Source organism: Scyliorhinus torazame, chromosome 24 (genome assembly GCF_047496885.1).
Source record: "Scyliorhinus torazame isolate Kashiwa2021f chromosome 24, sScyTor2.1, whole genome shotgun sequence".
In the NCBI taxonomy this organism is placed as follows: Eukaryota; Metazoa; Chordata; class Chondrichthyes; order Carcharhiniformes; family Scyliorhinidae; genus Scyliorhinus; species Scyliorhinus torazame.
The window spans coordinates 3,510,208-3,537,358 of NC_092730.1; the positions used below are offsets into that span (position 1 = coordinate 3,510,208).

General features: G+C 62.7%; 1 protein-coding gene across 1 annotated transcript in view; it reads right to left on the bottom strand.

The window, feature by feature from the left end:
• The window catches only part of otub1b (OTU deubiquitinase, ubiquitin aldehyde binding 1b), a 49,057-nt gene extending 25,676 nt beyond the window's left edge, over positions 1-23,381 (bottom strand). Inside the window, exons 1-3 of the mRNA XM_072489647.1 lie at positions 23,270-23,381; positions 16,885-16,946; positions 8,127-8,225 (exon numbers count right to left, since the gene is read on the bottom strand). Of these exons, the coding sequence (XP_072345748.1) occupies positions 8,127-8,225; positions 16,885-16,946; positions 23,270-23,381 (273 nt within the window). The remainder of the gene's footprint in view (positions 1-8,126; positions 8,226-16,884; positions 16,947-23,269) is intronic.
• Positions 23,382-27,151: the final 3,770 nt, after the last annotated feature.

The following is a 27,151-nucleotide window of genomic DNA, read 5'->3' on the forward strand; positions in this document are numbered from 1 at the left end:
CTGAGGGCGTGCCGCACTGTCAAAGGATCAGTACTGAGGGAGTGCTGCACTGTCAGAGGGTCAATACTGAGGGAGTGCCGCACAGTCAGACGGTCAGTACTGAGGGAGTGCTGCACTGTCAGAGGGTCAGTACTGAGGGAGTGCTGCACTGTCAGAGGGTCAGTGCTGAGGGAGCGCCGAACTGTCAGAGGGTCAGATCTGAGGGAGTGCTGCACTTTCAGAGGGTCAGCACTGAAGGAGTGCTGCACTGTCAGAGGGTCAGTGCTGAGGGAGCGTTGCACTGTCAGAGGGTCAGTGCTGAGGTAGTGCCGCACAGTCAGAGGGCCAGTACTGAGGGAGTGCCGCACTGTCAGAGGGTCAGTACTGAGGGACTGCCGCACTGTCAGAGGGTCAGTATTGAGTGCCGCACTGTCAGAGGGTCAGTGCTGAGGGAGTGCTGCACTGTCAGAGGGTCAGTACTGAGGGAGTGCTGCATTGTCAGAGGGTCAGTACTGAGGGAGTGCCGCACTGTCAGAGGGTCAGTACTGAGGGAGTGCCGCACTGTCAGAGGGTCAGTACTGAGGGAGAGCCGCACTGTCAGAGGGTCAGTACTGAGGGAGTGCCGCACTGTCAGAGGGTCAGTACTGAGGGAGCGCCGCACTGTCAGAGGGTCAGTACTGAGGGAGTGCCGCACTGTCGGAGGGTCAGTACTGAGTGAGTGCTGCACCGTCAGAGGGTCATTACTGAGGGAGTGCTGCACTGTCAGAGGGTCAGTACTGAGGGAGTGCCGCACTGTCAGAGGGTCAGTACTGAGGGAGTGCTGCACTGTCAGAGGGTCAGTAATGAGGGAGTGCCGCACTGTCAGAGGGTCAGTACTGAGGGAGTGCTGCACTGTCAGAGGGTCAGTACTGAGGGAGTGCCGCACTGTCAAATGGTCAGTACTGAGGGAGAGCCGCACTGTCAGAGGGTCAGTACTGAGGGACTGCCGCACTGTCAGAGGGTCAGTGCTGAGGGAGCGTTGCACTGTCAGAGGGTCAGTGCTGAGGGAGTGCTGCACTTTGAGGGTCAGCGCTGAAGGAGTGCTGCACTGTCAGAGGGTCAGTGCTGAGGGAGCGTTGCACTGTCAGAGGGTCAGTGCTGAGGTAGTGCCGCACAGTCAGAGGGCCAGTACTGAGGGAGTGCCGCACTGTCAGAGGGTCAGTACTGAGGGAGTGCCGCACTGTCAGAGGGTCAGTACTGAGGGAGTGCCGCACTGTCAGAGGGTCAGTGCTGAGGGAGCGTTGCACTGTCAGAGGGTCAGTGCTGAGGGAGTGCTGCACTGTCAGAGGGTCAGTACTGAGGGAGTGCTGCACTGTCTGAGGGTCAGTACTGAGGGAGTGCCGCACTGTCAGAGGGTCAGTACTGAGGGAGTGCTGCACTGTCAGAGGGTCAGTACTGAAGGAGTGTCGCACTGTCAGAGGGTCAGTACTGAGGGAGTGCTGCCCTGTCAGAGGGTCAGTACTGAGGGAGTGCTGCACTGTCAGAGGGTCAGTACTGAGGGAGTGCTGCCCTGTCAGAGGGTCAGTACTGAGGGAGTGCCGCACTGTCAGAGGGTCAGTACTGAGGGAGTGCCGCACTGTCAGAGGGTCAGTACTGAGGGAGTGCTGCCCTGTCAGAGGGTCAGTACTGAGGGAGCGCCGCACTGTCTGAGGGTCAGTACTGAGGGAGTGCCGCACTGTCAAAGGGTCAGTACTGAGGAAGCGCCGCACTGTCAGAGGGTCAGTACTGAGGGAGCGTTGCACTGTCAGATGGTCAGTGCAGAGGGAGCGCCGCACAGTCAGAGGGTCAGTACTGAGGGAGTGCCGGACTGTCAGAGGGTCAGTACTGAGGGAGTGCCGCACTGTCAGAGGGTCAGTACTGAGGGAGTGCCGCACTGTCAGTGGGTCAGTACTGAGGGAGTGCTGCACTGTCAGAGGGTCAGTACTGAGGGCGTGCCGCACTGTCAAAGGGTCAGTACTGAGTGAGTGCTGCACTGTCAGAGGGTCAATACTGAGGGAGCGTTGCAGTCAGAGGGTCAGTACTGAGGGAGTGCCGCACTGTCAGAGGGTCAGTACTGAGGGAGCGCCGCACTGTCAGAGGGTCAGTACTGAGGGAGCGCCGCACTGTCAGAGGGTCAGTACTGAGGGAGTGCCGCACTGTCAGTGGGTCAGTACTGAGGGAGTGCTGCACTGTCAGAGGGTCAGTACTGAGGGCGTGCCGCACTGTCAAAGGATCAGTACTGAGGGAGTGCTGCACTGTCAGAGGGTCAATACTGAGGGAGTGCCGCACAGTCAGACGGTCAGTACTGAGGGAGTGCTGCACTGTCAGAGGGTCAGTACTGAGGGAGTGCTGCACTGTCAGAGGGTCAGTGCTGAGGGAGCGCCGAACTGTCAGAGGGTCAGATCTGAGGGAGTGCTGCACTTTCAGAGGGTCAGCACTGAAGGAGTGCTGCACTGTCAGAGGGTCAGTGCTGAGGGAGCGTTGCACTGTCAGAGGGTCAGTGCTGAGGTAGTGCCGCACAGTCAGAGGGCCAGTACTGAGGGAGTGCCGCACTGTCAGAGGGTCAGTACTGAGGGACTGCCGCACTGTCAGAGGGTCAGTATTGAGTGCCGCACTGTCAGAGGGTCAGTGCTGAGGGAGTGCTGCACTGTCAGAGGGTCAGTACTGAGGGAGTGCTGCATTGTCAGAGGGTCAGTACTGAGGGAGTGCCGCACTGTCAGAGGGTCAGTACTGAGGGAGTGCCGCACTGTCAGAGGGTCAGTACTGAGGGAGAGCCGCACTGTCAGAGGGTCAGTACTGAGGGAGTGCCGCACTGTCAGAGGGTCAGTACTGAGGGAGCGCCGCACTGTCAGAGGGTCAGTACTGAGGGAGTGCCGCACTGTCGGAGGGTCAGTACTGAGTGAGTGCTGCACCGTCAGAGGGTCATTACTGAGGGAGTGCTGCACTGTCAGAGGGTCAGTACTGAGGGAGTGCCGCACTGTCAGAGGGTCAGTACTGAGGGAGTGCTGCACTGTCAGAGGGTCAGTAATGAGGGAGTGCCGCACTGTCAGAGGGTCAGTACTGAGGGAGTGCTGCACTGTCAGAGGGTCAGTACTGAGGGAGTGCCGCACTGTCAAATGGTCAGTACTGAGGGAGAGCCGCACTGTCAGAGGGTCAGTACTGAGGGACTGCCGCACTGTCAGAGGGTCAGTGCTGAGGGAGCGTTGCACTGTCAGAGGGTCAGTGCTGAGGGAGTGCTGCACTTTGAGGGTCAGCGCTGAAGGAGTGCTGCACTGTCAGAGGGTCAGTGCTGAGGGAGCGTTGCACTGTCAGAGGGTCAGTGCTGAGGTAGTGCCGCACAGTCAGAGGGCCAGTACTGAGGGAGTGCCGCACTGTCAGAGGGTCAGTACTGAGGGAGTGCCGCACTGTCAGAGGGTCAGTACTGAGGGAGTGCCGCACTGTCAGAGGGTCAGTGCTGAGGGAGCGTTGCACTGTCAGAGGGTCAGTGCTGAGGGAGTGCTGCACTGTCAGAGGGTCAGTACTGAGGGAGTGCTGCATTGTCAGAGGGTCAGTACTGAGGGAGTGCCGCACTGTCAGAGGGTCAGTACTGAGGGAGTGCCGCACTGTCAGAGGGTCAGTACTGAGGGAGAGCCGCACTGTCAGAGGGTCAGTACTGAGGGAGTGCCGCACTGTCAGAGGGTCAGTACTGAGGGAGCGCCGCACTGTCAGAGGGTCAGTACTGAGGGAGTGCTGCACTGTCGGAGGGTCAGTACTGAGGGAGTGCTGCACCGTCAGAGGGTCATTACTGAGGGACTGCAGCATTGTCAGAGGGTCAGTACTGAGGGAGTGCTGCACTGTCAGAGGATCAGTACTGAGGGAGTGTCGCACTGTCAGAGGGTCAGTACTGAGGGAGTGCCGCACTGTCAGAGGGTCAGTACTGAGGGAGTGCTGCCCTGTCAGAGGGTCAGTACTGAGGGAGTGCTGCACTGTCAGAGGGTCAGTACTGAGGGAGTGCCGCACTGTCAGAGGGTCAGTACTGAGGGAGTGCTGCACTGTCAGAGGGTCAGTACTGAGGGAGTGCCGCACTGTCAGAGGGTCAGTACTGAGGGAGTGCTGCACTGTCAGAGGGTCAGTACTGAGGGAGTGCCGCACTGTCAGAGGGTCAGTACTGAGGGAGTGCTGCACTGTCAGAGGCTCAGTACTGAGGGAGTGTCGCACTGTCAGAGGGTCAGTACTGAGGGAGTGCTGCACTGTCAGAGGGTCAGTACTGAGGGAGTGCTGCACTGTCAGAGGGTCAGTACTGAGGGAGTGCCGCACTGTCAGAGGGTCAGTACTGAGGGAGTGCCGCACTGTCAGAGGGTCAGTACTGAGGGAGTGCCGCACTGTCAGAGGGTCAGTACTGAGGGAGTGCCGCACTGTCAGAGGGTCAGTACTGAGGGAGTGCCGCACTGTCAGAGGGTCAGTACTGAGGGAGTGCTGCACTGTCTGAGGGTCAGTACTGAGGGAGTGCTGCACTGTCAGAGGGTCAGTACTGAGGGAGTGCCGCACTGTCAGAGGGTCAGTACTGAGGGAGTGCCGCACTGTCAGAGGGTCAGTACTGAGGGAGTGCTGCACTGTCTGAGGGTCAGTACTGAGGGAGTGCCGCACTGTCAGAGGGTCAGTACTGAGGGAGTGCTGCACTGTCAGAGGGTCAGTACTGAGGGAGTGCTGCACTGTCAGAGGGTCAGTACTGAGGGAGCCGCACTGTCAGAGTGTCAGTACTGAGGGAGTGCCGCACTGTCAGAGGGTCAGTACTGAGGGAGTGCCGCACTGTCAGAGGGTCAGTACTGAGGGAGTGCCGCACTGTCAGAGGGTCAGTACTGAGGGAGTGCTGCACTGTCAGAGGGTCAGTACTGAGGGAGTGCCGCACTGTCAGAGGGTCAGTACTGAGGGAGTGCTGCACTGTCAGAGGCTCAGTACTGAGGGAGTGTCGCACTGTCAGAGGGTCAGTACTGAGGGAGTGCTGCACTGTCAGAGGGTCAGTACTGAGGGAGTGCTGCACTGTCAGAGGGTCAGTACTGAGGGAGTGCCGCACTGTCAGAGGGTCAGTACTGAGGGAGTGCCGCACTGTCAGAGGGTCAGTACTGAGGGAGTGCCGCACTGTCAGAGGGTCAGTACTGAGGGAGTGCCGCACTGTCAGAGGGTCAGTACTGAGGGAGTGCTGCCCTGTCAGAGGGTCAGTACTGAGGGAGCGCCGCAGTGTCAGAGGGTCAGTACTGAGGGAGTGCTGCACTGTCAGAGGGTCAGTACTGAGGGAGTGCCGCACTGTCAGAGGGTCAGTACTGAGGGAGTGCCGCACTGTCAGAGGGTCAGCACTGAGGGAGTGCCGCACTGTCAGAGGGTCAGTACTGAGGGAGTGCTGCACTGTCAGAGGGTCAGTACTGAGGGAGTGCTGCACTGTCAGAGGGTCAGTATTGAGGGAGTGCCGCACTGTCAGAGGGTCAGCACTGAGGGAGTGCCGCACTGTCAGAGGGTCAGTGCTGAGGGAGTGCTGCCCTGTCAGAGGGTCAGTACTGAGGGAGTGCCGCACTGTCAGAGGGTCAGTACTGTGGGAGTGCCGCACTGTCAGAGGGTCAGTACTGAGGGAGTGCCGCACTGTCAGAGGGTCAGTACTGAGGGAGTGCCGCACTGTCAGAGGGTCAGTACTGAGGGAGAGCTGCACTGTCAGAAGGTCAGTACTGAGGGAGTACCGCACTGTCAGAGGGTCAGTACTGAGGGAGCGCCGCACTGTCAGAGGGTCAGAACTGAGGGAGTGCCGCACTGTCAGAGGGTCAATGCTGAGGGAGTGCCGCACTGTCAGAGGGTCAGTACTGTGGGAGTGCCGCACTGTCAGAGGGTCAGTACTGAGGGAGTGCTGCACTGTCAGAGGGTCAGTACTGAGGGAGCCGCACTGTCAGAGGGTCAGCACTGAGGGAGTGCCGCACTGTCAGAGGGTCAGTGCTGAGGGAGTGCTGCCCTGTCAGAGGGTCTGTACTGAGGGAGTGCCGCACTGTCAGAGGGTCAGTACTGTGGGAGTGCCGCACTGTCAGAGGGTCAGTACTGAGGGAGTGCCGCACTGTCAGAGGGTCAGTACTGAGGGAGTGCCGCACTGTCAGAGGGTCAGTACTGAGGGAGCGCCGCACTGTCAGAGGGTCAGTACTGAGGGAGTGCCGCACTGTCAGAGGATCAGTACTGAGGGAGCACCGCACTGTCAGAAGGTCAGGACTGAGGGAGTGCCGCACTGTCAGAGGGTCAGTGCTGAGGGAGTGCCGCACTGTCAGAGGGTCAGTACTGAGGGAGTGCTGCACTGTCAGAGGGTCAGTACTGTGGGAGTGCCGCACTGTCAGAGGGTCAGTACTGAGGGAGTGCCGCACTGTCAGAGGGTCAGTACTGAGGGAGTGCCGCACTGTCAGAGGGTCAGTACTGAGGGAGTGCCGCACTGTCAGAGGGTCAGTACTGAGGGAGTGCTGCCCTGTCAGAGGGTCAGTACTGAGGGAGTGCCGCACTGTCAGAGGGTCAGTACTGAGGGAGTGCCGCACTGTCAGAGGGTCAGTACTGAGGGAGTGCCGCACTGTCAGAGGATCAGTACTGAGGGAGCACCGCACTGTCAGAAGGTCAGGACTGAGGGAGTGCCGCACTGTCAGAGGGTCAGTGCTGAGGGAGTGCCGCACTGTCAGAGGGTCAGTACTGAGGGAGTGCCGCACTGTCAGAGGGTCAGTACTGTGGGAGTGCCGCACTGTCAGAGGGTCAGTACTGAGGGAGTGCCGCACTGTCAGAGGGTCAGTACTGAGGGAGTGCCGCACTGTCAGAGGGTCAGTACTGAGGGAGTGCCGCACTGTCAGAGGGTCAGTACTGAGGGAGTGCCGCACTGTCAGAGGGTCAGTACTGAGGGAGCGCCGCACTGTCAGAGGGTCAGTACTGAGGGAGTGCCGCACTGTCAGAGGGTCAGTACTGAGGGAGTGCCGCACTGTCAGAGGGTCAGTACTGAGGGAGCGCCGCACTGTCAGAGGGTCAGTACTGAGGGAGTGCCGCACTGTCAGAGGGTCAGTACTGAGGGAGTGCCGCACTGTTAGAGGGTCAGTACTGAGGGAGTGCCGCACTGTCAGAGGGTCAGTGCTGAGGGAGTGCTGCACTGTCAGAGGGTCAGTACTGAGGGAGTGCCGCACTGTCAGAGGGTCAGTACTGAGGGAGTGCTGCACTGTCAGAGGGTCAGTACTGAGGGAGCGCCGCACTGTCAGAGGGTCAGTACTGAGGGAGCGCCGCACTGTCAGAGGGTCAGTACTGAGGGAGCGCCGCACTGTCAGAGGGTCAGTGCTGAGGGAGCGCCGCACTGTCAGAGGGTCAGTGCTGAGGGAGTGCCGCACTGTCAGAGGGTCAGTACTGAGGGAGTGCCGCACTGTCAGAGGGTCAGTACTGAGGGAGTGCCGCACTGTCAGAGGGTCAGTGCTGAGGGAGTGCCGCACTGTCAGAGGGTCAGTACTGAGGGAGTGCTGCCCTGTCAGAGGGTCAGTACTGAGGGAGTGCCGCACTGTCAGAGGGTCGGTACTGAGGGAGTGCTGCACTGTCAGAGGGTCAGTACTGAGGGAGTGACGCACTGTCAGAGGGTCAGTACTGAGGGAGTGCCGCACTGTCAGAGGGTCAGTACTGAGGGAGTGCCGCACTGTCAGAGGGTCAGTGCTGAGGGAGTGCCGCACTGTCAGAGGGTCAGTACTGAGGGAGTGCTGCCCTGTCAGAGGGTCGGTACTGAGGGAGTGCTGCACTGTCAGAGGGTCAGTACTGAGGGAGTGCTGCACTGTCAGAGGGTCAGTACTGAGGGAGCGCCGCACTGTCAGAGGGTCAGTACTGAGGGAGTGCCGCACTGTCAGAGGGTCAGTGCTGAGGGAGTGCAGCACTGTCAGAGGGTCGGTACTGTGGCACCCCCACATCTCGCTGATGGGGTTGATCCATAAGCAGAACACAAGGGACTTGGTGATGGAAACTTTCCTGAACAAGAAGATGCAGAATTAATGTCTGGGCCCTTTTGGCAGAAAGGGTTCAATCCCAGAATCCCAGTTATTCCTTCTGAAAACTGTGCTTCCCCCTTGCACCACCCCTCACAAAAACTGGCCGAGCAAAGCAGGAAATGCACTTGCCTTGACTTTTAATTGATAGATCTGGTCATCTGCAGCATACTCTTTATTCAGCACCGACAGCTCTAACTTCTCTGATACAAGTGGGTTTGTTGTGGCGATCTGTGAGAGGGAGAGGGAGAGAGAGAGAGAGAGAGGGAGAGAGAGAGAGAGAGAGCGAGAGAGAGGGAGCGAGAGAGCGAGAGAGAGAGAGCGAGGGAGCGAGAGAGAGAGCGAGAGAGCGAGAGATCGAGCGAGAGAGCGAGAGAGAGCGCGAGAGAGCGAGAGAGCGAAGGAGTGAGAGAGAGAGCGAGAGAGAGAGCGAGGGAGCGAGAGAGCGAGCGAGCGAGCGAGAGCGAGAGCGAGAGAGAGAGCGAGGGAGCGAGAGAGAGAGCAAGGGAGCGAGAGAGAGAGCAAGGGAGCGAGAGAGTGAGAGAGAGAGAGAGAGAGCGAGAGAGAGATCGAGGGATCGAGGGAGCGAGAGAGCAAGGGAGCAAGAGAGCGAGCGAGCGAGGGAGCGAGGGAGAGCGAGGGAGCGAGAGAGCGAGCGAGAGAGAGCGAGAGAGAGAGCGAGAGCGAGAGCGAGAGAGAGAGCGAGAGCGAGCAAGAGAGAGCGAGAGAGAGCGAGAGAGAGCGAGAGAGAGCGAGAGAGAGCGAGCGAGAGAGAGCGAGAGAGAGCGAGCGAGAGAGAGCGAGAGAGAGCGAGAGAGAGCGAGAGAGAGCGAGAGAGAGCGAGAGAGAGCGAGAGAGAGCGAGAGCGAGCGAGAGCGAGAGAGAGCGAGAGAGAGCGAGAGAGAGCGAGAGAGAGCGAGAGAGAGCGAGAGAGAGCGAGAGAGCGAGAGAGAGCGAGAGAGAGAGCGAGAGAGAGAGAGCGAGAGAGCGAGAGAGAGAGCGAGAGAGAGAGCGAGAGAGCGAGAGAGAGAGAGAGAGAGAGAGAGAGAGAGAGAGAGAGAGAGAGAGCGACAGAGAGAGAGAGCGACAGAGAGAGAGAGCGACAGAGAGAGAGAGCGACAGAGAGAGAGAGCGACAGAGAGAGAGAGCGACAGAGAGAGAGAGCGACAGAGAGAGAGAGCGACAGAGAGAGAGAGCGACAGAGAGAGAGAGCGACAGAGAGAGAGAGCGACAGAGAGAGAGAGCGACAGAGAGAGAGAGCGACAGAGAGAGAGAGCGACAGAGAGAGAGAGCGACAGAGAGAGAGAGCGACAGAGAGAGAGAGCGACAGAGAGAGAGAGCGACAGAGAGAGAGAGCGACAGAGAGAGAGAGCGACAGAGAGAGAGAGCGACAGAGAGAGAGAGCGACAGAGAGAGAGAGCGACAGAGAGAGAGAGCGACAGAGAGAGAGAGCGACAGAGAGAGAGAGCGACAGAGAGAGAGAGAGAGAGAGCGAGAGAAAGAGAGTGAGAGAAAGAGAGCGAGAGAAAGAGAGTGAGAGAAAGAGAGCGAGAGAGACAGGATGAGAGAAACAGAGAGAGGATGAGAATAGTGACACAAATCCAAACAGCGACAGAACGTGGCTCCACGCAATTGAGCGCGACCTTCAATCACAATCCAGTCCCCTTCCCTTCATTCACACCCACTTCCAATTAGAGAGTGAACCGTCGGCTCAGCTTTATTCCCTGTGGGCTCCGCGAGATGCAGAACCATCCAACATGCTGGGAGGGGTGGACAGAGGGCAGGGAATGGACAGGATAAATGGAGTGGGCACAGGGGGCAGGGCGGGATTATCCACTCACTTCACGTGAAACCAGAAGCGGAATTGGGGACGGAAAACCGAACCGGTCACACCCGCTCTCAGGATATCTAACGGCTGACGGTCCGATAATCAGCCTCAGGGCCCTGTTCCATAACTGGTGAGGTGCCCCTAGAGTGAGCCCAGGGCACTCCAGTGATCCGGACTGAGCCCAGGGCGCTCCAGTGGAGCCAGAGTGAGCCCAGGTCACTCCAGTGAGCCGGACCGAGCCCAGGACACTCCAGTGGAGCCAGAGTGAGCCCAGGTCACTCCAGTGATCCGGACTGAGCCCAGGACACTCCAGTGATCCGGACTGAGCCCAGGACACTCCAGTGATCCGGACTGAGCCCCGGACACTCCAGTGGAGCCAGAGTGAGCCCAGGTCACTCCAGTGATCCGGACTGAGCCCAGGACACTCCAGTGATCCGGACTGAGCCCAGGTCGCTCCAGTGGAGCCAGAGTGAGCCCAGGTCACTCCAGTGAGCCGGACCGAGCCCAGGACACTCCAGTAGAGCCAGAGTGAGCCCAGGGCACTCCAGTGGAGCCACAGTGAGCCCAGGGCACTCCAGTGGAGCCAGAGTGAGCCCAGGACACTCCAGTAGAGCCAGAGTGAGCCCAGGGCGCTCCAGTGATCCGGACTGAGCCCAGGGCGCTCCAGTGGAGCCAGAGTGAGCCCAGGGCGCTCCAGTGGAGCCAGAGTGAGCCCAGGGCGCTCCAGTGGAGCCAGAGTGAGCCCAGGGCGCTCCAGTGGAGCCAGAGTGAGCCCAGGACTCTCCAGTGATCCGGACTGAGCCCAGGACACTCCAGTGGAGCCAGAGTGAGCCCAGGACATTCCAGTGACCCGGACTGAGCCCAGGGTGCTCCAGTGGAGCCAGAGTGAGCCCAGGACTCTCCAGTGATCCGGACCGAGCCCAGGACACTCCAGTGGAGCCAGAGTGAGCCCAGGGCACTCCAGAGGAGCCCGAGTGAGCCCAGGTCACTCCAGTGAGCCGGACCAAGCCCAGGACACTCCAGTGGAGCCAGAGTGAGCTTAGGGCACTCCAGTGGAGCCAGAGTGAGCCCAGGGCACTCCAGTGGAGCCAGAGTGAGCCCAGGGCACTCCAGTGGAGCCAGAGTGAGCCCAAGGCACTCCAGTGGAGCCAGAGTGAGTCCAGGGCACTCCAGTGGAGCCAGAGTGAGCCCAGGTCACTCCAGTGAGCCGGACCGAGCACAGGGCGCTCCAGTGGAGCCAGAGCGAGCCCAGGACAGTCCAGTGGAGCCAGACCGAGCCCAGGACATTCCACTGGAGCCAGAGTGAGCCCAGGACATTCCAGTGGAGCCGGACCAAGCACAGGACATTCCAGTGAAGCCAGACCGAGCCCAGGACGATCCAGTGGAGCCAGAGTGAGCCCAGGACACTCCAGTGGAGCCAGAGTGAGCCCAGGACACACCTGTGGAGCCATAGTGAGCCCAGGGCGCTCCAGTGGTGCCAGAGTGAGCTCAGGACTCTCCAGTGGAGCCAGAGTGAGCCCAGGGCGCTCCAGTGGAGCCAGAGTGAGCCCAGGGCGCTCCAGTGGAGCCAGAGTGAGCCCAGGGCGCTCCAGTGGAGCCAGAGTGAGCCCAGGGTGCTCCAGTGAGCCAGACCGAGCCCAGGACACTCCAGTGGAGCCAAAGTGAGCCCAGGACACTCCAGTGGAGCCAAAGTGAGCCCAGGACACTCCAGTGGAGCCAGACCGAGCCCAGGACGATCCAGTGGAGCCAGAGTGAGCCCAGGTCACTCCAGTGGAGCCAGAGTGAGCCCAGGTCACTCCAGTGGAGCCTGAGTGAGCCCAGGGCGCTCCAGTGGAGCCAGAGTGAGCCCAGGACATTCCAGTGGAGCCGGACCGAGCCCAGGACATTCCAGTGGAGCCAGAGTGAGCCCAGGGCACTGCAGTGGAGCCAGACCGAGCCCAGGACATTCCAGTGGAGCCAGACCGAGCCCAGGACACTCCAGTGGAGCCAAAGTGAGCCCAGGACACTTCAGTGGAGCCAGAGTGAGCCCAGGACTCTCCAGTGGAGCCAGAGTGAGCCCAGGACACTCCAGTGGAGCCAGAGTGAGCCCAGGACACTGCAGTGAGCCGGACCGAGCCCCGGACACTCCAGTGGTGCCAGGGTGAGCCCAGGGCACTCCAGTGGAGCCAGAGTGAGCCCAGGGCGCTCCAGTGGAGCCAGTGAGCCCAGGGCGCTCCAGTGAGCCGGACCGAGCCCAGGACACTCCAGTGGAGCCAGAGTGAGCCCAGGACACTCCAGTGGAGGCAGAGTGAGCCCAGGACGCTCCAGCGGTGCCAGAGTGAGCCCAGGACTCTCCAGTGGAGCCGGACCGAGCCCAGGACATTCCAGTGGAGCCAGAGTGATCCCAGGGCACTCCAGTGGAGCCAGTGAGCCCAGGGCGCTCCAGTGGAGCCAGAGTGAGCCCAAGACACTCCAGTGGAGCCGGACTGAGCCCAGGACACTCCAGTGGAGCCAGAGTGAGCCCAGGGCACTCCAGTGGAGCCAGTGAGACCAGGGCACTCCAGTGGAGCCAGAGTGAGCCCAAGACACTCCAGTGGAGCCAGAGTGAGCCCAGGACACTCCAGTGGAGCCAGAGTGAGCCCAGGACGCTCCAGTGGAGCCAGAGTGAGCCCAGGGCACTCCAGTGGAGCCAGAGTGAGCCCAGGGCGCTCCAGTGGAGCCGGACCGAGCCCAGGACACTCCAGTGGAGCCGGACCGAGCCCAGGACATTCCAGTGGAGCCAGAGTGAGCCCAGGACACTCGTGGTGCCAGAGTGAGCCCAGGACTCTCCAGTGGAGCCAGAGTGAGCCCAGGACACTCCAGTGGAGCCGGACCGAGCCCAGGACATTCCAGTGGAGCCAGAGTGTGCCCAGGACGCTCCAGTGGAGCCAGAGTGAGCCCAGTTCACTCCAGTGAGCAGGACCGAGCCCAGGTCACTCCAGTGAGCAGGACCGAGCCCAGGACACTCCAGTGGAGCCAGAGTGAGCCCAGGACACTGCAGTGAGCCGGACCAGGCCCAGGTCACTCCAGTGGAGCCAGAGGGAGGCCAGGGTGCTCCACTGGAGCCAGAGCGAGCCCAGGACAGTCCAGTGGAGCCAGACCGAGCCCAGGACATTCCAGTGGAGCCCGAGTGAGCCCAGGGCACTCCAGTGGAGCCAGACCGAGCCCAGGACATTCCAGTGGAACCAGAGTGAGCCCAGGACATTCCAGTGGAGCCAGAGTGAGCCCAGGGCACTCCAGTGAGCCGGACCGAGCCCAGGACATTCCAGTGGAGCCAGACCGAGCCCAGGACAGTCCAGTGGAGCCAGACCGAGCCCAGGACACTCCAGTGGAGCCAAAGTGAGCCCAGGACACTCCAGTGGAGCCAAAGTGAGCCCAGGACACTCCAGTGGAGCCAAAGTGAGCCCAGGACACTCCAGTGGAGCCAGACCCGGCCCAGGACGATCAAGTGTAGCCGGACCGAGCCCAGAACATTCCAGTGGAGCCAGAGTGTGCCCAGGACACTGCAGTGAGCCGGACCGAGCCCAGGGCGCTCCAGTGGAGCCAGAGTGAACCCAGAACACCCCAGTGGAGCCAGAGTGAGCCCAGTTCACTCCAGTGGAGCCAGAGTGAGCCCAGGACACTCCAGTGGAGCCAGAGTGAGCCCAGGACACTCCAGTGGAGCCAGAGTGAGCCCAGGACACTCCAGTGGAGCCAGAGTGAGCCCAGGACGCTCCAGTGGAGCCGGACCGAGCCCAGAACATTCCAGTGGAGCCAGACCGAGCCTAGGTCACTCCAGTGGAGCCAGAGTGAACCCAGAACACTCCAGTGGAGCAAGAGTGAGCCCAGGACACTGCAGTGAGCCGGACCAGGCCCAGGTCACTCCAGTGGAGCCAGAGGGAGGCCAGGGTGCTCCACTGGAGCCAGAGCGAGCCCAGGACAGTCCAGTGGAGCCTGACCGAGCCCAGGACATTCCAGTGGAGCCCGAGTGAGCCCAGGGCACTCCAGTGGAGCCAGACCGAGCCCAGGACATTCCAGTGGAGCCAGAGTGAGCCCAGGACATTCCAGTGGAGCCAGAGTGAGCCCAGGGCACTCCAGTGAGCCGGACCGAGCCCAGGCCATCCAGTGGAGCCAGACCGAGCCCAGGACACTCCAGTGGAGCCAAAGTGAGCCCAGGACACTCCAGTGGAGCCAGACCCGACCCAGGACGATCCAGTGGAGCCGGACCGAGCCCAGGACACTGCAGTGAGCCGGACCGAGCCCAGGGCGCTCCAGTGGAGCCAGAGTGAGCCCAGGACATTCCAGTGGAGCCAGACCGAGCCCAGGACATTCCAGTGGAGCCAGACCGAGCCCAGGACACTCCAGTGGAGCCAAAGTGAGGCCTGGACACTCCAGTGGAGCCAGAGTGAGCCCAGGGCGCTCCAGTGGAGCCAGAGTGAGCCCAGGGCACTCCAGTGGAGCCAGAGTGAGCCCAGGACGCTCCAGTGGAGCCAGAGTGAGCCCAGGCACTCCAGTGGAGCCAGAGTGAGCCTAGGACGCTCCAGTGGAGCCAGAGTGAGCCCAGGACGCTCCAGTGGAGCCAGAGTGAACCCAGGACGCTCCAGTGGAGCCAGAGTGAACCCAGGATGCTCCAGTGGAGCCAGAGTGAACCCAGGACGCTCCAGTGGAGCCAGAGTGAACCCAGGACGCTCCAGTGGAGCCAGAGTGAGCCCAGGACATTCCAGTGGAGCCAGAGTGAGCCCAGGACATTCCAGTGGAGCCAGAGTGAGCCCAGGACACTCCAGTGGAGCCAGAGTGAGCCCAGGACACTCCACTGGAGCCAGAGTGAGCCCAGGACACTCCACTGGAGCCAGAGTGAGCCCAGGACACTCCACTGGAGCCAGAGTGAGCCCAGGACACTCCACTGGAGCCAGAGTGAGCCCAGGACACTCCACTGGAGCCAGAGTGACCCCAGGACACTCCACTGGAGCCAGAGTGAGCCCAGGACGCTCCAGTGGAGCCAGAGTGAGCCCAGGACACTCCACTGGAGCCAGAGTGAGCCCAGGACACTCCACTGGAGCCAGAGTGAGCCCAGGACACTCCGCTGGAGCCAGAGTGAGCCCAGGACACTCCACTGGAGCCAGAGTGAGCCCAGGACACTCCACTGGAGCCAGAGTGAGCCCAGGACACTCCAGTGGAGGCAGAGTGAGCCCAGGACATTCCAGTGGAGCCAGAGTGAGCCCAGGACGCTCCAGTGGAGCCAGACCGAGCCCAGGACATTCCAGTGGAGCCAGAGTGAGCCCAGGACGCTCCAGTGGAGCCGGACCGAGCCCAGGATGCTCCAGTGGAGCCAGAGTGCACCCAGGACACTCCAGTGGAGCCAGAGTGAGCCCAGGATGCTCCAGTGGAGCCAGAGTGAGCCCAGGACACTCCAGTGGAGCCAGAGTGAGCCCAGGACACTCCAGTGGAGCCAGAGTGAGCCCAGGACACTCCAGTGGAGCCAGAGTGAGCCCAGGACGCTCCAGTGGAGCCGGACCGAGCCCAGGACATTCCAGTGGAGCCACACCGAGCCCAGGTCACTCCAGTGGAGCTAGAGTGAGCCCAGGGCACTCCAGTGGAGCCAGAGTGAGCCCAGGGCACTCCAGTGGAGCCAGTGAGCCCAGGGCACTCCAGTGGAGCCGGACCGAGCCCAGGACACTCCAGTGGAGCCAGAGTGAGCCCAGGACACTCCAGTGGAGCCAGAGTGAGCCCAGGACACTCCAGTGGTGCCAGAGTGAGCCCAGGACGCTCCAGTGGTGCCAGAGTGAGCCCAGGACTCTCCAGTGGAGCCAGAGTGAGCCCAGGGCACTCCAGTGGAGCCAGAGTGAGCCCAGGGCGCTCCAGTGGAGCCAGAGTGAGCCCAGGACTCTCCAGTGGAGCCAGAGTGAGCCCAGGACTCTCCAGTGGAGCCGGACCGAGCCCAGGACGATCCAGTGGAGCCAGAATGAGCCCAGGACACTCCAGTGGAGCCAGAGTGAGCCCAGGACACTCCGCTGGAGCCAGAGTGAGCCCAGGACACTCCGCTGGAGCCAGAGTGAGCCCAGGACACTCCGCTGGAGCCAGAGTGAGCCCAGGACACTCCGCTGGAGCCAGAGTGAGCCCAGGACACTCCGCTGGAGCCAGAGTGAGCCCAGGACACTCCAGTGGAGCCAGAGTGAGCCCAGGACATTCCAGTGGAGCCAGAGTGAGCCCAGGACTCTCCAGTGGAGCCAGAGTGAGCCCAGGACTCTCCAGTGGAGCCAGAGTGAGCCCAGGACTCTCCAGTGGAGCCACAGTGAGCCCAGGGCGCTCCAGTGGAGCCACAGTGAGCCCAGGGCGCTCCAGTGGAGCCAGAGTGAGCCCAGGACTCTCCAGTGGAGCCGGACCGAGCCCAGGACGATCCAGTGGAGCCAGAATGAGCCCAGGACACTCCAGTGGAGCCAGAGTGAGCCCAGGACACTCCAGTGGAGCCAGAGTGAGCCCAGGACACTCCAGTGGAGCCAGAGTGAGCCCAGGACATTCCAGTGGAGCCAGAGTGAGCCCAGGACTCTCCAGTGGAGCCAGAGTGAGCCCAGGACACTCCAGTGGAGCCAGAGTGAGCCCAGGACACTCCAGTGGAGCCAGAGTGAACCCAGGACACTCCAGTGGAGCTAGGCCGAGTGCCGCTGTTGAACTGAGGACAGCTAGGCTCTCTGGATAGGGATGGCTGTACATTTTTGTATGGCATGGTAGCACAGTGGTTAGCACAGTTGCTTCACAGCGCCAGGGTCCCGGGTTCGATTCCCGGCTTGGGTCACTGTCTGTGCGGAGTCTGCACGTCCTCCCAGTGTGTGCGTGGGTTTCCTCCGGGTGCTCCGGTTTCCTCCCACAAGTCCCGAAAGACGTGCTTGTTGGGTGAATTGGACATTCTGAATTCTCCCTCTGTGACCCGAACAGGCGCCGGAATGTGGCGACTAGGGAATTTTCACAGGAACCTCATCGCAGTGTTAATGTCAGCCTACTGGTGACACTAATAAAGATGATTATTATTCCGACATTACCTTCCATCCGTTTGGCCCCAAGACTCACCTCTTGCTGAATACGGTCCTGTTGGGCCATGATCGCTTCATCGTAAGCCAGGTAGTTAACGGCTGCAGGGGACAAGAGAAGAATATTAATACAATACAGACCTCCTCTCGCCGAGACTCCACATCGATCCCTGCCAGCCCCAAACCTCTGCCTCTTCTCTAACCTGACCTGGGTCGGGGGTTGCACCTGATCTTGCTCCACACTCTAGCACGGAATTCATTCAATGGTTGTGAAAGACTGGGCGCGGTTGTGACTCCCCCTCAGGTCGAATAGTAAAAGGTTCAAGCACACAGGCCTCCTTCGCCCACTCCACAATGTGGTCACCCCAACAGCACAGACAGAAACATCAGGAACAAACAACAGCGTGTACTTGGCTATCACCCTTAACATCCTAAAATACTTCACACAGGCACAGGTCAGGCTCCAAGCCACGAGGTGATATTAGAACAGGTGACCCGTTTTTACAATTCCTTCTTTGTGGGTATTGCTGCCTCACCCCTAGTTGCCCTTCAGAAGACGGTGGCGTTCTCCTTTCTTGAACCTGCTGCAGTCCATGTAGGTACACCCACTGTGCTGTCAGGGAGGGAGTTCCAGGGTGTTGCCCCGGCGACAGTGCAGGAACGGCCGATATATTTCCCAGTCGGGATGTTGAGTGACTCGGGAGGGGAGCCTCCAGGTGGGGGGGGGGGTTCCCCATGTGTCTGCTGCCCTCGTCCTTCTTACGCCTGACATCGGAGAATGAAAAATACCCTTTATATAACACTGGCACAGTAGGAGGCCATTCAGCCCCTCAAACCTGTTCCTGCCATTGAATTGGATCACCCCCTGATCTTCCAAATTCCACCCGTGCCTGCAGAATGTAACCCTTTCAGCCCCAGTATAATTAGAATGAATCGGTGCTGCATCCTCTCAAGCCCGGGAACTCCTTCAGGTGAGATCGAGCTCAGGTGGAGCCCTCAGCTCAGTTTCCCCACCCCAGGGCTTGTGCAGAAACCTCAGTACGGCGCATGGTGAGACGTTAAATTGAGGCTCCCTCTCCCTGTTCGGGTGGGTGTAAACGATCCCACAGCCACTACTGGAAAAATGTCTCCCTGGTGTCCTGGGGCCAATATCTATCCCTCGAGCAACATCACAAAAACAGCACGGGCAGCACAGCGGTTAGCACGGCTGCCTCACAGCGCCAGGGTCCCGGTTTCGATTCCCGGCTTGGGTCACTGTCTGTGCGGAGTCTGCACATCCTCCCCGTGTGTGCGTGGGTTTCCTCCGGGTGCTCCGGTTTCCTCCCACAGTCCAAAGATGTGCAGGTTAGGTGGATTGGCCGTGATAAATTGCCCTTAGTGATCAAAAAAATGTTAAGTGGGGGTTACGGGGATAGGGTGGAGGTGTGGGCTTGGGTAGGGTGCTCTTTCCAAGAGCCGGTGCCGACTCGATGGGCTGAATGGCCTCCTTCTGCACTGTAAATTCCACGATTCTATGAGATGATCTGGGTCATTCTCACATTGCTGTGTGCGGGATCTTGCTGTGTGTAAACTGGCTGCTGCGTTTCCCACATCACAGCAGCGACCTCACTTCACACAACTGGCTGTAAAGTGACAAATAAATGTCACTTTTTATACCTTTCCTGAACACGGGCTCCTGAGATCAGGTCGAACGGGAACTTTACAGAAGCTCAACACACACACCCCTGTTCACACTTGTAGAGGGGCTCGCGGCCCAGCCCGGCCCGGCAGGCAGGCGCAGACCGCCCGGCAGGCAGGCTGCAGACCCCCCGGCAGGCAGGCAGGCGCAGACCGCCCGGCAGGCAGGCTGCAGACCCCCCGGCAGGCAGGCAGGCGCAGAGCGCCCGGCAGGCAGGCAGGCTGCAGAGCGCCCGGCAGGCAGGCAGGCTGCAGAGCGCCCGGCAGGCAGGCAGGCTGCAGACCGCCCGGCAGGCAGGCTGCAGACCGCCCGGCAGGCAGGCAGGCGCAGAGCGCCCGGCAGGCAGGCAGGCTGCAGACCCCCCGGCAGGCAGGCAGGCTGCAGAGCGCCCGGCAGGCAGGCAGGCTGCAGAGCGCCCGGCAGGCAGGCAGGCTGCAGACCCCCCGGCAGGCAGGCAGGCTGCAGAGCGCCCGGCAGGCAGGCAGGCTGCAGACCGCCCGGCAGGCAGGCAGGCTGCAGAGCGCCCGGCAGGCAGGCAGGCTGCAGAGCGCCCGGCAGGCAGGCAGGCTGCAGACCGCCCGGCAGGCAGGCAGGCTGCAGAGCGCCCGGCAGGCAGGCAGGCGCGCAGACCGCCCGGCAGGCAGGCAGGCTGCAGACCGCCCGGCAGGCAGGCAGGCTGCAGACCGCCCGGCAGGCAGGCAGGCGGCAGACCGCCCGGCAGGCAGGCAGGCGCGCAGACCGCCCGGCAGGCAGGCAGGCTGCAGACCGCCCGGCAGGCAGGCAGGCGCAGAGCGCCCGGCAGGCAGGCGCAGACCGCCCGGCAGGCAGGCAGGCTGCAGACCGCCCGGCAGGCAGGCAGGCGCAGACCGCCCGGCAGGCAGGCAGGCTGCAGTCCGCCCGGCAGGCAGGCGTGCAGACCGCCCGGCAGGCAGGCAGGCGCAGACCGCCCGGCAGGCAGGCAGGCGCAGACCGCCCGGCAGGCAGGCAGGCGCAGACCGCCCGGCAGGCAGGCAGGCTGCAGACCGCCCGGCAGGCAGGCAGGCGCAGACCGCCCGGCAGGCAGGCAGGCGCAGAGCGCCCGGCAGGCAGGCGCAGACCACCCGGCAGGCAGGCAGGCTGCAGACCGCCCGGCAGGCAGGCAGGCAGGCGCCCGACCGCCCGGCAGGCAGGCAGGCTGCAGACCGCCCGGCAGGCAGGCAGGCAGGCGCAGACCGCCCGGCAGGCAGGCGCAGACCGCCCGGCAGGCAGGCTGCAGACCGCCCGGCAGGCAGGCGCAGACCGCCCGGCAGGCAGGCAGGCGCAGACCGCCCGGCAGGCAGGCAGGCGCAGACCGCCCGGCAGGCAGGCAGGCAGCAGACCGCCCGGCAGGCAGGCAGGCTGCAGACCGCCCGGCAGGCAGGCGCAGACCGCCCGGCAGGCAGGCAGGCGCAGACCCCCCGGCAGGCAGGCAGGCTGCAGACCGCCCGGCAGGCAGGCGCAGACCGCCCGGCAGGCAGGCAGGCGCAGACCCCCCGGCAGGCAGGCGCAGACGGCCCGGCAGGCAGGCAGGCAGGCGCCCGACCGCCCGGCAGGCAGGCAGGCTGCAGACCGCCCGGCAGGCAGGCAGGCACAGACCGCCCGGCAGGCAGGCTGCAGACCGCCCGGCAGGCAGGCGCAGACCGCCCGGCAGGCAGGCAGGCGCAGACCGCCCGGCAGGCAGGCGCAGACCGCCCGGCAGGCAGGCAGGCGCAGACCCCCCGGCAGGCAGGCAGGCTGCAGACCGCCCGGCAGGCAGGCAGACCGCCCGGCAGGCAGGCAGACCGCCCGGCAGGCAGGCAGACCGCCCGGCAGGCAGGCAGGCGCAGACCGCCCGGCAGGCAGGCGTGCAGACCGCCCGGCAGGCAGGCAGGCGCAGACCGCCCGGCAGGCAGGCTGCAGACCGCCCGGCAGGCAGGCAGGCACAGACCGCCCGGCAGGCAGGCTGCAGACCGCCCGGCAGGCAGGCGCAGACCGCCCGGCAGGCAGGCAGGCGCAGACCCCCCGGCAGGCAGGCAGGCTGCAGACCGCCCGGCAGGCAGGCAGGCGCAGACCGCCCGGCAGGCAGGCAGGCTGCAGAGCGCCCGGCAGGCAGGCTGCAGAGCGCCCGGCAGGCAGGCGCAGACCGCCCGGCAGGCAGGCAGGCGCAGACCGCCCGGCAGGCAGGCAGGCTGCAGAGCGCCCGGCAGGCAGGCAGGCGTGCAGACCGCCCGGCAGGCAGGCAGGCGCAGACCGCCCGGCAGGCAGGCAGGCGTGCAGACCGCCCGGCAGGCAGGCAGGCGTGCAGACCGCCCGGCAGGCAGGCAGGCGCAGACCGCCCGGCAGGCAGGCAGGCTGCAGAGCGCCCGGCAGGCAGGCAGGCTGCAGAGCGCCCGGCAGGCAGGCAGGCTGCAGACCGCCCGGCAGGCAGGCGCAGACCGCCCAGCAGGCAGGCAGGCGCAGAGCGCCCGGCAGGCAGGCAGGCTGCAGACCGCCCGGCAGGCAGGCGCAGACCCCCCGGCAGGCAGGCGCAGACCGCCCGGCAGGCAGGCAGGCAGCAGACCGCCCGGCAGGCAGGCAGGCGCAGACCGCCCGGCAGGCAGGCAGGCGCAGACCGCCCGGCAGGCAGGCAGGCGCAGACCCCCCGGCAGGCAGGCAGGCGCAGACCGCCCGGCAGGCAGGCAGGCGCAGACCGCCCGGCAGGCAGGCAGGCGCAGACCGCCCGGCAGGCAGGCAGGCGCAGACCCCCCGGCAGGCAGGCGCAGACCCCCCGGCAGGCAGGCGCAGACCGCCCGGCAGGCAGGCAGGCGCAGACCCCCCGGCAGGCAGGCGCAGACCCCCCGGCAGGCAGGCGCAGACCGCCCGGCAGGCAGGCAGGCGCAGACCCCCCGGCAGGCAGGCAGGCGCAGACCGCCCGGCAGGCAGGCAGGCGCAGACCGCCCGGCAGGCAGGCAGGCGCAGACCGCCCGGCAGGCAGGCAGGCGCAGACCCCCCGGCAGGCAGGCGCAGACCCCCCGGCAGGCAGGCGCAGACCGCCCGGCAGGCAGGCAGGCAGCAGACCGCCCGGCAGGCAGGCGCGCAGACCGCCCGGCAGGCAGGCAGGCAGCAGGCCGCCCGGCAGGCAGGCAGGCTGCAGACCGCCCGGCAGGCAGGCAGGCTGCAGACCGCCCGGCAGGCAGGCAGGCGCAGACCGCCCGGCAGGCAGGCAGGCGCAGACCGCCCGGCAGGCAGGCAGGCGCAGAGCGCCCGGCAGGCAGGCAGGCAGGCCGCAGACCGCCCGGCAGGCAGGCAGGCCGCAGACCGCCCGGCAGGCAGGCAGGCCGCAGACCGCCCGGCAGGCAGGCAGGCGCAGACCGCCCGGCAGGCAGGCAGGCGCAAAGCGCCCGGCAGGCAGGCAGGCGCAGACCGCCCGGCAGGCAGGCAGGCTGCAGACCGCACGGCAGGCAGGCGCAGAGCGCCCGGCAGGCAGGCTGCAGAGCGCCCGGCAGGCAGGCGCAGAGCGCCCGGCAGGCAGGCAGGCTGCAGACCGCCCGGCAGGCAGGCGCAGAGCGCCCGGCAGGCAGGCGCAGAGCGCCCGGCAGGCAGGCAGGCGCAGACCGCCCGGCAGGCAGGCGCAGAGCGCCCGGCAGGCAGGCAGGCGCAGACCGCCCGGCAGGCAGGCAGGCGTGCAGACCGCCCGGCAGGCAGGCGCAGAGCGCCCGGCAGGCAGGCGCAGAGCGCCCGGCAGGCAGGCGCAGAGCGCCCGGCAGGCAGGCGCAGACCGCCCGGCAGGCAGGCGCAGACCGCCCGGCAGGCAGGCAGGCTGCAGACCGCCCGGCAGGCAGGCAGGCGCAGAGCGCCCGGCAGGCAGGCGCAGACCGCCCGGCAGGCAGGCGCAGACCGCCCGGCAGGCAGGCAGGCTGCAGACCGCCCGGCAGGCAGGCAGGCTGCAGACCGCCCGGCAGGCAGGCAGGCCGCAGACCGCCCGGCAGGCAGGCGCAGACCGCCCGGCAGGCAGGCTGCAGACCGCACGGCAGGCTGGCTGCAGACCGCCCGGCAGGCAGGCAGGCAGCAGACCGCCCGGCAGGCAGGCAGGCGCGCAGACCGCCCGGCAGGCAGGCTGCAGACCGCCCGGCAGGCAGGCAGGCGCGCAGACCGCCCGGCAGGCAGGCAGGCTGCAGACCGCCCGGCAGGCAGGCGCGCAGACCGCCCGGCAGGCAGGCAGGCTGCAGACCGCCCGGCAGGCAGGCAGGCGCAGACCGCCCGGCAGGCAGGCAGGCTGCAGACCGCCCGGCAGGCAGGCAGGCGCGCAGACCGCCCGGCAGGCAGGCTGCAGACCGCCCGGCAGGCAGGCAGGCGCGCAGACCGCCCGGCAGGCAGGCAGGCTGCAGACCGCCCGGCAGGCAGGCGCGCAGACCGCCCGGCAGGCAGGCAGGCTGCAGACCGCCCGGCAGGCAGGCAGGCGCAGACCGCCCGGCAGGCAGGCAGGCTGCAGACCGCCCGGCAGGCAGGCAGGCGTGCAGACTCCCGGCAGGCAGGCAGGCACAGACCGCCCGGCAGGCAGGCGCAGACCGCCCGGCAGGCAGGCAGGCTGCAGACCGCCCGGCAGGCAGGCAGGCTGCAGACCGCCCGGCAGGCAGGCAGGCTGCAGACCGGCCCACTCCATAAATAATAAACTCACTGCGTCCTCTAAGAAGTGGAGCCGCACTACTTCATCCTGGTTTTCAGCTCACAGCAGGCGCTGTGATGTCGAATATTGGTCCAGCTATCTCACCTGTCAAGTCAGAGGTTGCGTGGATGGAGACTGCTTGGAAACCCGATTGGCTGGAACTGCTGGGCTGACTGGCGTCACTCACGTGCACGGCTGTCGAGTGAAGAAAAGCCATCACGGTGAGTGGGCCTTTGTCAATTAGCTGCAGACTGTGTCTGCACACTCAGCTATGCCATTATCAAACAGCTCAGATTGGCACAGGCGCACAGTGGTTAGCACAGCTGCTTCACAGCTCCAGGGTCCCAGGTTCGATTCCCGGCTTGGGTCCCTGTCTGTGCGGAGCCTGCACGTTCTCCCCGTGTCTGCGTGGGTTTCCTCCGGGTGCTCCGGTTTCCTCCCGCAAGTCCCGAAAGATTCTGAAATCCCCCTCCAACCCTACAAAAGAGCATCCGACCTCGGTCCAATTCCCTGTCCTGTTCTTGCAACCCCACCCAAAGGGGCAATTGATCACGGCCAAACCACCGAACCTGCATATCTTTGGACTATGGGAGAAAACCGGAGCACCCGGAGGAAACACGGGGAGGACATGCAGACTCAGTCACCCGAGGTCGGAATTGAACCTGGATCCCTGGCGCTGTGAGGCAGCAGTGCTAACCACTCTTGCCGCCACTGCTTCCCACATGCGGAGACTATACTGGCATCACAGTTAGATAGATTCTTAAGCAACAAAGGAGTTGACGGTCATCGGGGTAGGAGTGACGTGTAGTCGAGGGTTGTCAGGGTAGGAGTGATGTGGAGTTGAGGGATATCGGGGTAGGAGTGACGTGGAGTTGAGGGATATCAGGGAGGAGTGATGTGGAGTTGAGGGATATCAGGGAGGAGTGACGTGGAGTTGAGGGATATCGGGGTAGGAGTGACGTGGAGTTGAGGGATATCAGGGAGGAGTGACGTGGAGTTGAGGGATATCAGGGAGGAGTGATGTGGAGTTGAGGGATATCAGGGAGGAGTGACGTGGAGTTGAGGGATATCGGGGTAGGAGTGAAGTGGAGTTGAGGGATATCAGGGAGGAGTGACGTGGAGTTGAGGGATATCAGGGTAGGAGTGATGTGGAGTTGAGGGATATCGGGGTAGGAGTGATGTGGAGTTGAGGGATATCAGGGAGGAGTGATGTGGAGTTGAGGGATATCAGGGAGGAGTGATGTGGAGTTGAGGGATATCAGGGTAGGAGTGATGTGGAGTTGAGGGATATCAGGGTAGGAGTGATGTGGAGTTGAGGGATATCGGGGTAGGAGTGACGTGGAGTTGAGGGATATCGGGGTAGGAGTGATGTGGAGTTGAGGGATATCGGGGTAGGAGTGACGTGGAGTTGAGGGATATCAGGGAGGAGTGATGTGGAGTTGAGGGATATCGGGGTAGGAGTGACGTGGAGTTGAGGGATATCAGGGTAGGAGTGATGTGGAGTTGAGGGATATCGGGGTAGGAGTGACGTGGAGTTGAGGGATATCGGGGTAGGAGTGATGTAGAGTTGAGGGATATCGGGGTAGGAGTGACGTGGAGTTGAGGGATATCAGGGTAGGAGTGATGTGGAGTTGAGGGATATCAGGGAGGAGTGATGTGGAGTTGAGGGATATCAGGGAGGAGTGACGTGGAGTTGAGGGATATCAGGGAGGAGTGACGTGGAGTTGAGGGATATCGGGGTAGGAGTGACGTGGAGTTGAGGGATATCGGGGTAGGAGTGACGTGGAGTTGAGGGATATCAGGGAGGAGTGATGTGGAGTTGAGGGATATCAGGGAGGAGTGATGTGGAGTTGAGGGATATCGGGGTAGGAGTGACGTGGAGTTGAGGGATATCGGGGTAGGAGTGACGTGGAGTTGAGGGATATCAGGGAGGAGTGATGTGGAGTTGAGGGATATCGGGGTAGGAGTGATGTGGAGTTGAGGGATATCGGGGTAGGAGTGATGTGGAGTTGAGGGATATCGGGGTAGGAGTGATGTGGAGTTGAGGGATATCGGGGTAGGAGTGACGTGGAGTTGAGGGATATCAGGGAGGAGTGATGTGGAGTTGAGGGATATCAGGGTAGGCGTGATGTGGAGTTGAGTGATATCAGGGAGGAGTGATGTGGAGTTGAGGGATATCAGGGAGGAGTGATGTGGAGTTGAGGGATATCGGGGTAGGAGTGATGTGGAGTTGAGGGATATCAGGGTAGGAGTGATGTGGAGTTGAGGGATATCAGGGTAGGAGTGATGTGGAGTTGAGGGATATCAGGGAGGAGTGATGTGGAGTTGAGGGATATCAGGGAGGAGTGATGTGGAGTTGAGGGATATCAGGGAGGAGTGATGTGGAGTTGAGGGATATCAGGGAGGAGTGACGTGGAGTTGAGGGATATCGGGGTAGGAGTGACGTGGAGTTGAGGGATATCGGGGTAGGAGTGACGTGGAGTTGGGGGATATCAGGTAGGAGTGATGTGGAGTTGAGGGATATCAGGGTAGGAGTGATGTGGAGTTGAGGGATATCGGGGTAGGAGTGACGTGGAGTTGAGGGATATCAGGGAGGAGTGACGTGGAGTTGAGGGATATCAGGGTAGGAGTGATGTGGAGTTGAGGGATATCGGGGTAGGAGTGATGTGGAGTTGAGGGATATCAGGGTAGGAGTGACGTGGAGTTGAGGGATATCAGGGAGGAGTGACGTGGAGTTGAGGGATATCAGGGAGGAGTGACGTGGAGTTGAGGGATATCAGGGTAGGAGTGATGTGGAGTTGAGGGATATCAGGGTAGGAGTGATGTGGAGTTGAGGGATATCGGGGTAGGAGTGACGTGGAGTTGAGGGATATCAGGTAGGAGTGATGTGGAGTTGAGGGATATCAGGGAGGAGTGATGTGGAGTTGAGGGATATCGGGGTAGGAGTGATGTGGAGTTGAGGGATATCAGGTAGGAGTGATGTGGAGTTGAGGGATTTCGGGGTAGGAGTGACGTGGAGTTGAGGGATATCAGGGAGGAGTGACGTGGAGTTGAGGGATATCAGGGAGGAGTGACGTGTAGTTGAGGGATATCGGGGTAGGAGTGACGTGGAGTTGAGGGATATCAGGGAGGAGTGATGTGGAGTTGAGGGATATCAGGGAGGAGTGACGTGGAGTTGAGGGATATCAGGGAGGAGTGACGTGTAGTTGAGGGATATCGGGGTAGGAGTGACGTGGAGTTGAGGGATATCAGGGAGGAGTGATGTGGAGTTGAGGGATATCAGGGAGGAGTGATGTGGAGTTGAGGGATATCAGGGAGGAGTGACGTGGAGTTGAGGGATATCAGGGAGGAGTGACGTGTAGTTGAGGGATATCGGGGTAGGAGTGACGTGGAGTTGAGGGATATCAGGGAGGAGTGATGTGGAGTTGAGGGATATCAGGTAGGAGTGATGTGGAGTTGAGGGATATCAGGGAGGAGTGACGTGGAGTTGAGGGATATCAGGGTAGGAGTGATGTGGAGTTGGGGGATATCAGGGAGGAGTGACGTGGAGTTGAGGGATATCAGGGAGGAGTGACGTGGAGTTGAGGGATATCAGGGAGGAGTGATGTGGAGTTTAAATATACAATGACCCCAACCCCCAAACACCTGGGTTCCAAAGTCACACAACCCTCAAAGGATAAGATTCTCCTCATCTGTCCTGGGAGGGCGACCCCGAATTGTACACCAGCTCTGTGCTCGCCCACGCCCACCTTGCCAATACCATTCAGCTTCTTACCCCTCACTCATCTCAATCCCAGGGCATATAAATCCGTCTCAGCTCCAGGACATCACTGCAGGAGTTCCCCAAGGTAGTGTCCTCGGTCCCAACACATTCAGCTGCTCCATCAATGACCTCCCTTCCATCAGAAGGTCAGTAGTGGGGATGTTTGCGGATGACTACACAATGTTCAGCACCATTCACGACTCCTCAGATACTGAGCAGTCCCT